The sequence below is a fragment of the Dryas octopetala genome, chromosome 5, assembly GCF_963921425.1.
Source record: "Dryas octopetala chromosome 5, drDryOcto1.1, whole genome shotgun sequence".
NCBI classification, from domain to species: domain Eukaryota; kingdom Viridiplantae; phylum Streptophyta; class Magnoliopsida; order Rosales; family Rosaceae; genus Dryas; species Dryas octopetala.
The window spans coordinates 4,891,482-4,903,741 of NC_141370.1; the positions used below are offsets into that span (position 1 = coordinate 4,891,482).

The 12,260-nt window shown below is 35.9% G+C and overlaps 1 protein-coding gene across 1 annotated transcript; it reads left to right on the forward strand.

Moving 5' to 3' along the window:
* The first annotated feature begins 741 nt into the window (after window positions 1–741).
* On the forward strand, window positions 742–8,391 carry LOC147283694 (RING/FYVE/PHD zinc finger superfamily protein). The gene is made up of 5 exons (XM_086245878.1): window positions 742–986; window positions 1,083–1,145; window positions 2,590–3,823; window positions 4,323–4,397; window positions 8,064–8,391. Exons 3-5 carry the CDS (start codon window positions 2,951–2,953, stop codon window positions 8,178–8,180), a joined length of 1,065 nt encoding a protein of 354 aa, XP_086102004.1. The 5' UTR covers window positions 742–986; window positions 1,083–1,145; window positions 2,590–2,950; the 3' UTR covers window positions 8,181–8,391.
* The last annotated feature ends 3,869 nt before the right edge of the window (window positions 8,392–12,260 follow it).

A 12,260-nucleotide genomic window follows, 5' to 3' on the forward strand; every position in this document is an offset into this window, starting at 1 on the left:
AGGCAGCATATGTGTGTATCCAGTTTTTTTCCACATAGTCTACCCATTCATTGGCAGAATTAGATTATAATAAGCCTTAAATATGTCTTGGTCCAATTGCACTCATGAACATACTCCTCCACAGGCTTCCCTCCCTTATATATTATTGCTGCCACTGCATGCTTGCATGAGACACCTGACAAGTCCCATTTTTTACATGCACATGTCAACTTATCCAAATTAATAGAGATATGCTCTTCGTAACCACCATTTACCTGATATTGAGGGCCTCCAGACCACATGACAGTGTATTCACAAGCCTCCCATTTCCTATCATCCAACTTCTTATAGATGGATTGGTTCGGTTTCTAATACACCCAAAAAATGGAAGTCAGTTTATAATTCGACCAATTCGACCACCAATGGGTTGGTTAATGGGTTGGGCTCTCAAATAATCGATCAAAACCGATTGTTAGTTTTTGGCTTATTGTAGTTCTTACTTGACATTACATATATGTTGTATATGCATAATGGGGTGGTGAATTTAAATGTTACTTGTTATTGAGTCTTAAACTTGACTTTGAGCATAAATCTACATGTTTTTTTTTTTTTGGGCCAAACTCAAACTGTTCAAACCGATCAACCCAAACTGATTTTAATTGGTTTGAATTGGTTCCGTTTTTCACTTTAATTGGTTTGAAAATTCACCAAACCAAATGCATTGGTTTGGTCTACGGTTTGGGTCTAAAACCAAACCAAACCGACCCGTGCCACCCCTACCAAAAAAAAACCGTGTCCAGAACCAGTCCATCAGTCCACCTCTCTCACAATCTTATGTCTCTTTCCTCTCCTTCTCCGACGGCTTCCTAACTTCTCCGACGGTTTCCTCTTCCTCGCGTCGGCTCTCGCATTTCGTTTTCTCAATCCGAAACCCTAGTTGCTTATCTCTCCTCTTCCCTCTATTTAGCTCTCAATCTTTGCAGCTACTACTCCATCAATTGCTTCTGGTACACCTAAATTTCAACCCTTTCTGGCTCTCTCTTGCTCTCTCTTGAACATACAGTGTATCTATCTGCCCTAATTTTTGTGTTCTGATTCTTCAGTGTACTGTGGCAGAGCTGATAAGAACTGAAAGGGGAAAGCGTTTTAATCACACTTATGACAATGTAAGTACCGTTTCGTTCTCTCTTGCTTTTAAATCTCTTTATTTATTTCTTGCTATGTTGAATTTATGCTTATTTTTATGAATTTTATACATAGTTGTATTTTTTTGCTGTTTTTAGGTTTTGAATTTCAAATCATTTGGGTTTATTTTTTTCAATAGATCATGAGCTGAGACAGTGTAGGATTTTGTTTGATCCTTTATTTTGTTAATATTTAACTATGGGTTTGGATTTCTGGGTGTGGGATTTGGAGGAGTCTGTTGGGTTATGGATTTTTGGAGAGTGAAGGGAGGGCCATGTGGTTTATTTGTTTAATCCAAGTTGTGCTTAATTTGAGACTACTTGAATGTATACTTAGCTTTATACATGATTTCTTTATTACTGTTATTGTTTGCTCTTCACTGATTTATTCATGATACTTTCTTCCTTTCTTTTTTTTTGTTTTATACTCTTTGTTTATCTGTTTGATTTATAGCCCCATTGCCATATATCATTTTTTACTGTTTGTCTTCTATTCTGATTTTTCATGGTGCATTTAGCATACAACATTTATACTGGTGCAAATATTCATATAAGGATGGGTGTGTACACTGAGAAATTTCTTGTTTTTTGTGTTCTCTAATGACCTGTGGCAAATAATCCTTTTTCATGTGTGCTAAAGTGTATCTGGTTTATATATGTGATGCTTGGTAGATATTTTGATGTTTGCTTTCATTGCTGTCTTAAATGCTTCAATATACACTACCACCACCAATATATTTTTCTCTCTGTCATAGGTTGAACAGCATATTACAATCTGAACTTTGTGAGTAAAAAATTGTATTAGACTCATTTATCTTATGGAACATAAATCTTAGCATTTTTCTAGTTCTCCTGTATTTTCGTCGAGTTTGTTAATAAGTTATCAGGTCTGCTTATGGAGCTCTGTTGAGCAGACAAAAGGGTTCCTTTGTGCCCAGAAAAGTTTTAAACTTTGTTAAACCTGCCAATAGAAAAAATAACTCTCTTTTGAGTTAATAAACTTGAATAATAAATTCTGATGATAAATGGTAAGCTAAATGGTCTGTAATATATATGATTTCTCCATTTTGGTCTACTGCTAAATTTACCTTGCATGACCACGGAGATTTATAGTTGTGGGTTGGTTATCTTTGCAGGTCACTGAATTAATATATTATTTTACTTTATTTTTTCTGTATTTTCTGAAACATGGTTGCATGTCATGGTGTTTGGTTCTATCTATATGTTTACAGTCACATGCTTTTCATCTTAATATCTTTGTACAGAAATCCTTCTTATCTTACATGTTTGGTTATATCTTTATGTTTGGTTCTGTTGAGTAGATATAGCATGCTCTTATCTTATGTTGTTAAATTGGGTCTTGCGCATGCCTTTCTGACATAGTTCTCATGGTGGTATTGTTTTTGCATGTCAATGGATCCAACAGTACAAGGTTTATAATCATTTTACATTGGAACAACCATTAGCAAGTCTCATTAGAAGCCACAGAGAGATAGAAAGTTGGATATTTCTGTATTCTTCAGTGTCTTTACCAGCTCCTTCTCTTACACAAAGGCCTTATATTATGCTTGAAGGTTTTACCTCCTTTTACTGGTGGAACAAAAGTTTTGTTACTGCCAGTTTTTTATTGGAACTGTAGTGCTTGTCTTATGTTTCTTATAGTTGCACAATGGATGAATTGGCCTCATTAGTTCAAAATTCAAATGATTGAATTATGACAAAGTAAAGTGGTGCAATAGCTCAAAAGCACAAATTGCACTCTTGAAATTAAATCCTCAACTGATTTGATGGGCAAGGAAAAATTTACAGAAGCTGACATTGGAGTCAGTGAGGAAGGTGGCTCACCTAGACAGAGTGATTATTTAGGGACTCACTCACGCCATAGTCTTGACACAGATGTCGGCTTGCCAACTTGTCGTGTGTGCCAATGTGCTGAATCTGAAAAAAGGGGAGATGTAGCATTAGGGTTTTTAGGTATCACTCCTCCTTTACCGAATAACAAGGTAGCCTTGAAAGATGCTGAAAGCAATATTTCTGTCAGGAAAAATGTTGGAAAAGAATCTGGGTTTTTGGAGTTTATAGGCCCTGATGGAGAGGTTTTCATTTGTAGTGCTGATCTAGAAACAGGTTCATGTCACCATCAAGACAGTTTAGTTGAGCTTGGTTGCTCTTGCAAAAATGACCTTGCTCTAGTACACTATGCGTGTGCACTCAAATGGTTTGTCAACCATGGATCCACTGATTGTGAAATTTGTGGATGTGTTGCAAAAAATATCAGAACTTCAGACTTCAAAAGGGTTGTGAGTTCCTTGAAGGAGTATGAAACATTAAGGGAAAGAACTGCTAGTGGGGAACCCGAACCCACACAAGTCAATACAAGTACAGGTGTAGATCCTGATGCTGTAGCTGCTATCCGAAGGCAAAGGCTGAGTGAGATTTCACTGTGGTTTAGTCCACATAATAATAGTAACAGTAATAATGCTGCAAATGCTAATTCTGCTACAATTTCACAAGTTGTATCAGAACAACCTCTGAATACAGTGATTGTCCCTGCTGAAAATCCTGCAACTAAGTGGGCTGTGGAAGGTACTGGGATTCTGCTTGCTACAGGGCTGCTTACTGTGACTCTTGCGTGGCTTATAGCTCCTCGTGTTGGGAAGGTATGTCAGATTTGATATTATTTTTGTTTAAAAAAAGATGGTATACATAAGAAAGTATCTCTTTTAAAAGCCTGCAAGCATGATGTGGAATCTTAATTTATAGGATTATTGACTTATCTTTACATGCAGGTCAAATTTAAATTTTTTTACAAACATAAGCTCGTGATCACAATCAACATTCTAGGTGATGGTTTAGTAAAATTTGGACATGAAAGTACTCTCTTTTCATTTTTCTTGATAAGGTTAACATGAGTGGACACAAACTCTCTTAAACATGATAAGTTAACAGGTCAAGCTTGGTTTAGGATAATTTCACATGATGCAAACATGACGTGACATAAACACGACACGTTCCCAAGTCTAACTCAATCAACTTCCTCATCTTTGCCTATTAGGGCATTCTTTTTTATCAAAACCTTTATGCTATGTTTTTATCCTCTCATCACCATGCATGCTCTCACTACATGTTTTATTTGACGAACTCTTATTTGATGTGCAGAAAACCGCCAGAAGCGGTCTTCATATTCTCCTCGGAGGAATTTGTGCTTTAACAGTTGTGGTTTTCTTTCGTTTTGTAAGTAGCTTATATCTTTTTCTTTCTATACTCCATTTATCATGCTTGCTTGCATTCAATTTAATTCATTTTCATTGATACATATATAGACATTCAAGTTTAATATCGCAAAGTTAATTTTTTGTTTTTTGTTTTCTTTTTTACGAGTCACTAGGCACTTGAGTATCCATCATTTTATTGATTGCATATTTGCAAATATGGTTCCATTCTATAGTTGATTCTTGATTTTCTTGGAAACTCATGGTTGATAGATTTGACATATTTATTCAATTTATCCGAGGAAATGGGATTGGGAAAGTTGGTTGATAGATTTGACATGTTTGTTAGACCTTTCTAAACAACCTTGAAATTCTTTATATTGATGGTAGTCCTACTAGGTTTCTTGGCCGTACAATCTATCTAGATTTCGTGATGAGGTTATTGCAAGGATGGCAGCCAATACTACTTCACCTTTAAGTCAGGAATTTGGATTGAGAAGGAATTTAAGAGAAGTGGAAAGTGGGTAATTGGCTGAGTTGTTGCATATATTGGAGGGAATCATGATACATACCGGCAGAAGATGGCTTCTGGGCTCTTCGGGGAAATTTTCAGTTAATTATTATTTTAGAAGGTTATGCAGTAATGTAGGCGACTCAATTCTTTTCTTTCTTTCTTCTTTCTTTTTTTGTTTTTTTGTTTTTAATCATTATTCTATCTGGTAAGATAACCACAGATGATAGAATCCAAAGGTGAAGACCACTTATGTGCCTATCACCTCAATGTTGTGTTATGTGCAGAGCTGGATATGAAACTGGTGATCATTTGTTATTCATTGTCTGGAAGCGTTGAGTTTGTGGCTGAAGTTGTGTAAGGAGGGAAATGTTAGCTGGGTTATCCAGCAGGATGCGCTGCTTTGCTAGGAGAGAGGCACAAGTTTTCTGGAAAGGGAAGGAAAGCTAAGGTATTGGGTGATTTTTGTGTGCTAGCTATTGTTTGGGTAGTTTGGTGTGAGAGAAATAATAAAATGTTTGTAGATTATGGAGGTGTAGGTGAGGAGGAGCTTTGGGAGAGGGTCAGGTTTTGGACCTCTCATCAATATCTTCAAAATTTAGGAATACTTCGTTAGTCTAATTGGAGAGCTGCAGTGGTCTGCTTCTAATGTATGAAAATGTGTTTTTCTGACTGTAGCTGATAGGCTAGTATGTAAAGTTTTATTATCCTGTATTGTGATGTGTGTATTTTGGTGGACTTTGATGAGAATTAATAAAATTGTTTCTTGATAAAAAAGAAAAAAGAAAAGTGGTCATCCTACTAGGAAGTTCGTGAGAATTTAGTAAATGAAACACACTTAGTAATGAAGCACACTTATGACTCACATCATTTCACCTTTTAGGAGTTATGTAACTTCATATAGGAATTAGCTTTATCGACCACATCATCCTCTTCAAGTTGAAAGAATTTTCTAACTGTAATCTCCTCGATAAGGAATGGGATGTTTAACATTGAACACGTTTGAGATAGGTATGAATATGCCTGATGATTCAAGCTTTAGGCATTGGGATTAATCTTCTCAATAATTTCCACATGTCCAATCTTTTTCCCGCTCTTCGTCGCTGCACATCTATTATACTCACTAGTAGTGAATTTATCTTTGGTTAATTATTTTCCAAATAGAGTCACTCACATCAAACTCCATATGTTATCTCTTCCCATATGGTGCACGCTTCATCCAAGTGCCTTTATGGCTGCAGAAATGTCTTGGAGTTGATTAATAAAACCCTGAGCCTTGCATTAACATGCTTCAAATCTGAAGCAGGAGTGAATTCAAGTGGTGGTTGTAGAAGAATTACACGCATCAAAACATATAAGAGATTTCCCCTTCTCGGAATGTGATAGTGGGATACGTGATGCTCAACAAACTAGTTGGTTTATTTATGATCCCACAATTGCTCCCTGTCCCTCACTCAAGAAAGCAGAAAGAATGTTGCATTAATGAGGCGCCCTTTTTCATAACGGCTGTGAATCTCGTTTTCAACGATTGTACCTTTTGAGGTTTAGAAATTTAAAAGGTGTGATTTCCCACAGATAGAATGTTTTCAACTTCATCTCACCTAATTATTGTCTTCCATTTCTCTTGCATTTTTCAGTTTTTGAGTGTAATGGCTCATGCAGAGAAACACATTGTCAGTGAGGACACCCAGAATGAGGGTGAGTACTCTTCTGACAAGGTTATTGGTCCAATCTCCCCTTCATTTGTAAAACCTCTGAGGAATTTATGGAGCTTCTTAAGGCTCATCAAGAAGCCTCAGCCAATGTTCTGAATGCTTCCTTCACTACCAAATATTTGAGTAGGAAGCTATGCCTTTTCCAGACCCAAACAGTTACCCTATCAAATTTCACCCTATTTACATATATTTTGGGTTCCAATTTCAATCTACGAGCTTTAGAATTCTTTTGGCCCAGCAAGCCTTCCATCGGAGATTCAAGCTTCAGCTTGGCATGGACCAAATTTGTTGTCTACCAAGTGGGGCACGTGGGAGGCGATGGGTATGCTATCATCCCCGTAGCAGTGATGGGTTGATTTTGAACCTCCCATAAGGAGACAAGGAGTGGAATAGAGAGGCACTTGAAATTTTTGGGCATTGGGACTTCTTGAGAGGGGAGAACATGTATCTAGTGCCTAAACGTGGGGTAACTTGGATAAGTTCCAGCCTACGAGCTTGCTCAGTTCTTGTTGACTTTGTCTTTCATTGTTGCTAGACACTGATTTGTGAATTGAATTTAGATAAAGCGTGTTGTGGGATCCCACTACATGTCGTCGATACTTTGTGGCGCCGGCCTTTCCTGTGGATAGGGGTGGTGGTTGCTCAGCTTGCCAAGGACTTGTTAGGTGGGATTGCATGGCCTCCCTTTCAGATAAGTGCACATACTGTCCTCCTGGGAGGGTAGGCCCGTAGCCCATAACTTGACTTTGCTGCATCACTCTAAAAGCACCAAATCTGCTTCCTGCTTTAGCAATTGACTTAGCAACCTGCAACTATTATGTTTATAACTGGTAAAAAGAGAAGAGAATGAAATGTATGCTCAAAATTTTCTTTGCCTTTGTCCTGTTTTCCGAGACTATAAGATAAGTAGTTTTTAATTCCTTTTTTTTTTGGGGGGGGGGGGGGGGGTTGGAAGTTTTTTGTCCTTTGTCCTTCCCATCCTTTATCCTGTTGGGTATCAGGATTTATCTATCAAGTCTGAATTTGCTTGGAATTAATTGATTTTTGGACATTTAGCCGGTTGACAGTTGGAAGTTTTGTTTTCAATGTTTTGACTTATCTTGATAGATTTCAGTCTATTGTTCCCTTGACTTGGTGTATTCTGGTTGTGGATTCCCTGTACAACTTTGTACTTTGTACATGTATTTTGAGTTAATACACTTTTGTTTCTCTTCAAAAAGAAGAAAAAAAAAAAAACTTCAGCTAATTAGACGTATTAAGAAAAGTTATGCTCTGAAGAAGTTTCAATGGAATTCTGATTATTCACATGTTGCTTCAATTTGAATGTAGTCATATGTTTAACTCAATTTCATTTCTGCAAGTAAGAGTTGGAAGTTTTCATGAATCACTATACAACAATGAACACAACAACGAATCATATGTATAAATGACAGGAATAATCTTTTGCTTTTAAATGTCGCAGTTTGTGCTCACAAGAATCAAGTATGGACCTGCACGCTACTGGGCAATATTATTTGTCTTTTGGTTTCTTGTCTTTGGTATTTGGGCATCGCGGACACATGGTGCTCACACAACATAATTTTGTTGTATCTTGTTTATGCTTATTATTAATTCATTATTTTTCCTGTCTTGCAAAGAAACTTCATAGAACTTCATTTATATGATTCAGAGTTTATTTGGTTCTCTGTTTTCAATGTAAAAGTGTAAATGAGCTGTGGATATGCATTTTAAGTGTACTGTGACAGTGCATATATTTGTATGAGTTCTCTGTCATGGAATTTAATCACTGAGGAGCCTATACTTGAAGATGCAACCAATTTCTGGGAGATAAGAACATATATCCTATGTGATTGAATTAAATAATTGTGTATTGTGTGAAAAGTAGTCTCAGACTCTTGGTGTGAAATTTTAAAATGCAGGGGGTTATGTCAAAACACACCAAACTTCAAGGGGCGCTTGTGTAATTAGCCCTATATATCAAAATAAACTACAGTTTCTACAACTATGAAGCAAAACCTATAATATTTGATGAATAACTATTCTAGATGTTTTAAGAACTCCTGTTTTAAATTATGCATTTTAAGAATTCATTTATGGCACTACTTAAATATGTTACAGAACCAAATTGATTTTCTAAGAATTTGAATATATATTTGAAGTTTAAATATACTAAATTGTGAAGAGAAATTCTTAATGGACCCCCTCCATTAATAATGAGTCGACCCCCAAAATGTCTCTTTTAATTTTCCCTAATTATATTATAAAAATCTTAATTCTAATTATAATTAATCATGTATATATGAATTAAACTTATAATCTTTAAAAGGTTAAGAACCCTTATCCGGTTGTAGACCTCCTAAGCTGAGACCTTCTATCGGCATAACCTCCCTATGGCGCACTCGGACTTGATCGGGTTTGTATAGAACAAGGCGACCACTAGAAGCTTCTTCCAAGGCTCCAAAGCTGAAGATCGCTTTGGAGTTCAATTTTGGTCCACGATCTTTTTTAAGGAGAGCTGTTATTTGCATATCATTTTTTTTCTTTTTGCACACACTTTTCTCCTACACACCTCTTATCATTTTTTAAATGTAAAATTTATCTTTAACACACCCCTCTCATTACCAAAATACCCCTAATTTCATTAATCTTACCAAATTTCTCTTACACACCCACCCAATCTATTCAAACAATACACACTCACTCAACCCTTTCAGACAATACACACCCCCATCCCCAACCTCACGCTCACCTAATTCTAGCCAAGAACACACCCCTGTATACCAACATCATCATCAGAGCCGTCACCACCGCCGATCAACTCAGCCGTCGAAGTCACCGTCAACTAATTACTGTCAATCCGCCGTTGGTGGTCTCACCACCTTACTACAACACCATAGCCATTGTTGTCAACTTATAGTTATGCCTTAAGCTAAATTATTTTAATTCATATGCAAATCTAGGTTTTTTTTATCAAATTTAAATTGGTTAATCTATCCCAAGACCTATTTTTTTTCTATTTGAAATAATTTGGAGTGTGGGTTTTCTGGGTTTCAAGATTGAAATTTCGAGTTTGAGTTATAGGGTTTCACAGGTCATTCAGCACTGGTCTACCGAACATTTCGGTTTTGTTCGGTAGTAAGCTACTGAACATTTCGGTTTCATTCGGTAGTAAGCTATTGAACTTTTCAGTTTTGTTCAGCAGCTTACTATCGAACGAAACTGAAAGGTTCAACAACTTACTATCGAACGAAATCGAAATATTCAGCAAACCAGTGCCGAACGATCTGCGAATCTGAAAATGAATAACCAAAAAATTCACTCTTGCACTCTAAAAAACCTCACTCCAAATCATCGCAAACAGACGAAAAAAGTATTAAGATTAATTAACCAATTGAAATTAGATAAGAAAGCATTAGATTGACATTCAAATCCAAAAATTTTAGGTTAGGGCATGCCTCCAACTTCCAATGACTATGGTGGAGAAAAGATGCATGGGCGGTGATGAAGGCGGGTTGATGGCGGAAGGTGGGTATCGGCAATTTTGGGATGGAGGTAGGGTCACAGGTGGGGTGTGTTTTGGTTGTGGTTGGAGGTGAGGTTGAGGGTGGAGTGTGTAGTTATGGTTTAGGAGTGTTGGGTTTGGGGTGTGTAAGAAAAGTTTTTTTTTTTTTCAAATGATGTGGGTTGTCCTTTAAGGTAATTTCTCTTTGTGTCAATTAAGTAATTTCACAAAATAAGTTGGTAGGGGTGTGCAAAAAAAAAAAAAAAGGATGTGCAAATAGCAACACTCTTTTTAAGTTATGATTTTAAATCATTTTTGTTGTATTTTCTTCAATTATAATTAAAGTATAAATTATATTTCATCATTTCTTAGTCATAGAAACCAATTTGGAGTATTAGAATCAAAGATAATTAGAGTTTGGTGAAGCTTGAAAAATCTAAAAATTTTCTAGGAAAAATTAGTAGTTTTAGGTACCCAACTTTGAAGCCAATTATTTTAAGTTTTAGAACTTCGATTTAAATGATCTTTATATGGTTGTAAAGATGAGATACATAACTTTAAAACAAGTATATGTTTGCTGAATTTGGCTGAGATTTGATAGGGTAAAAGGCTGGACAAATTTGAGAAAACAAATCTGGACCTTTATTGAACAAGTGGAACAATTAGTGGACCAAAACAGAATTTAAAAAATATCGTGAACTAAAATTGAACTAGGTATAAAATAAGTTGACCAAATCTGTAATTTCCTCTTTATCCTAAAATAGGATGTCATACGTCAAATAAATAACTTTTAAACCGTTAGAAATACACATGTCAAATGATGGACAAATGTAGCGAAAGAGAAAAGATATGCTTTGGAATTAAAAATGAAGACAAATTAGAATAATAAGACGGAAAATTATGATTACTTATGCTTTAATAGGTAGAGCTCGTGGAAGTGTTTCAAAAGAAAATTATTTCAAAGAATATGGAGTTCCTGAATATAGGATGGTGATGTTGTATTCATGTAAAACAGGTGCCACATTTTTCTTCTTTAAAAAAAAAAAAATTAAAACAGGTGTCACCTTAAACAATGAATAGATGATTGTGTAGGAAGCAAAACCATACCAGCTACCATGGACGGACCTAGTGGAAGTTCTAACAGAATTTCATGTAGCATCTAAAACAATCTATAAAAAGATTTGGAACAAAATGGCTTAAAAGACAGACAATTACAGACGCGCACACACACACACACAATAATAAGCATGTAAAATTGATCTAGAATTTTAGGTGCATAGAGCTCTTTTGTTGCATCCTATCTTTAGTGGCATGGGGTACATGGTTTCTTCTAACTCGTGCTAAAGTTCACTGTTAAGAGTGTGATTACTTTTTAAGATATTAATTTCATATTCCTCTGCCAAAGTTTTGCTGCTCAATACATTAACTTGATTATCCTGCAGAATTCTTCCACTTGATGATGTCTAATCAGAAATAACAGATGACCATTATTCCCCTTCCAAGGAATTACATGCCAAAGTTGACACTGAATTTTCTTCATTGTCAGATATTGGGAGTGAATTTTTTATCATCCTCACCTATCCAAGTCGCATAAATTAATAGAACCTTTTGAACCTTGTATTTTGTTTGCAGTCTAATGTTAAATCTTTTTTCACATAATATTCGTTATGCTTCCGTTGACATAACAAATTAGTATCAAAGTTAAAGGTTAGAGTTGGTGATGAATACAAAATGAACCAAGCTTGTTAAGCCTTTGGTAGATGACTAGAAAAGCTCAAATGCAGATGGTTTGCTCATCTGGTAGATGAATAGATAGCACAAAATATGTACTGGAGGTTTATATGTAGTTGCAGAAGTACATGGACCTGGCCGGGGGAGCATGCTCTCATTCCTAATATGTGTTAATTTCAGATCCGGTTATATATCCCAAAGAAAGAAATAAAATCATATACAAGCCAGCAAACTAATGTAGTAATGACAACAATATCACAATTGCTAGGCCTACCAAATTTATTCATCAAATATGTTCACCATATAATGCGATTGTATACAAGTCTCTCCCTCCCTCCCAATTCTATTTCTCTCTTTTCTCTACCTTAAATCCCTTCTTTGTCTAACAGGAATTATTATCAGATATTGAAGGTACGATCAACATCA

Excerpts from the sequence above, each read along its gene's own strand:
- LOC147283694 (XM_086245878.1), top strand. The coding sequence starts at position 2,951 with ATGGGCAAGGAAAAATTTACAGAAGCTGACATTGGAGTCAGTGAGGAA. Across the intron at positions 3,824-4,322 it reads TAGCTCCTCGTGTTGGGAAG|AAAACCGCCAGAAGCGGTCT; the intron begins GTATGTCAGATT and ends TTTGATGTGCAG. Across the intron at positions 4,398-8,063 it reads TTGTGGTTTTCTTTCGTTTT|TTTGTGCTCACAAGAATCAA; the intron begins GTAAGTAGCTTA and ends TAAATGTCGCAG.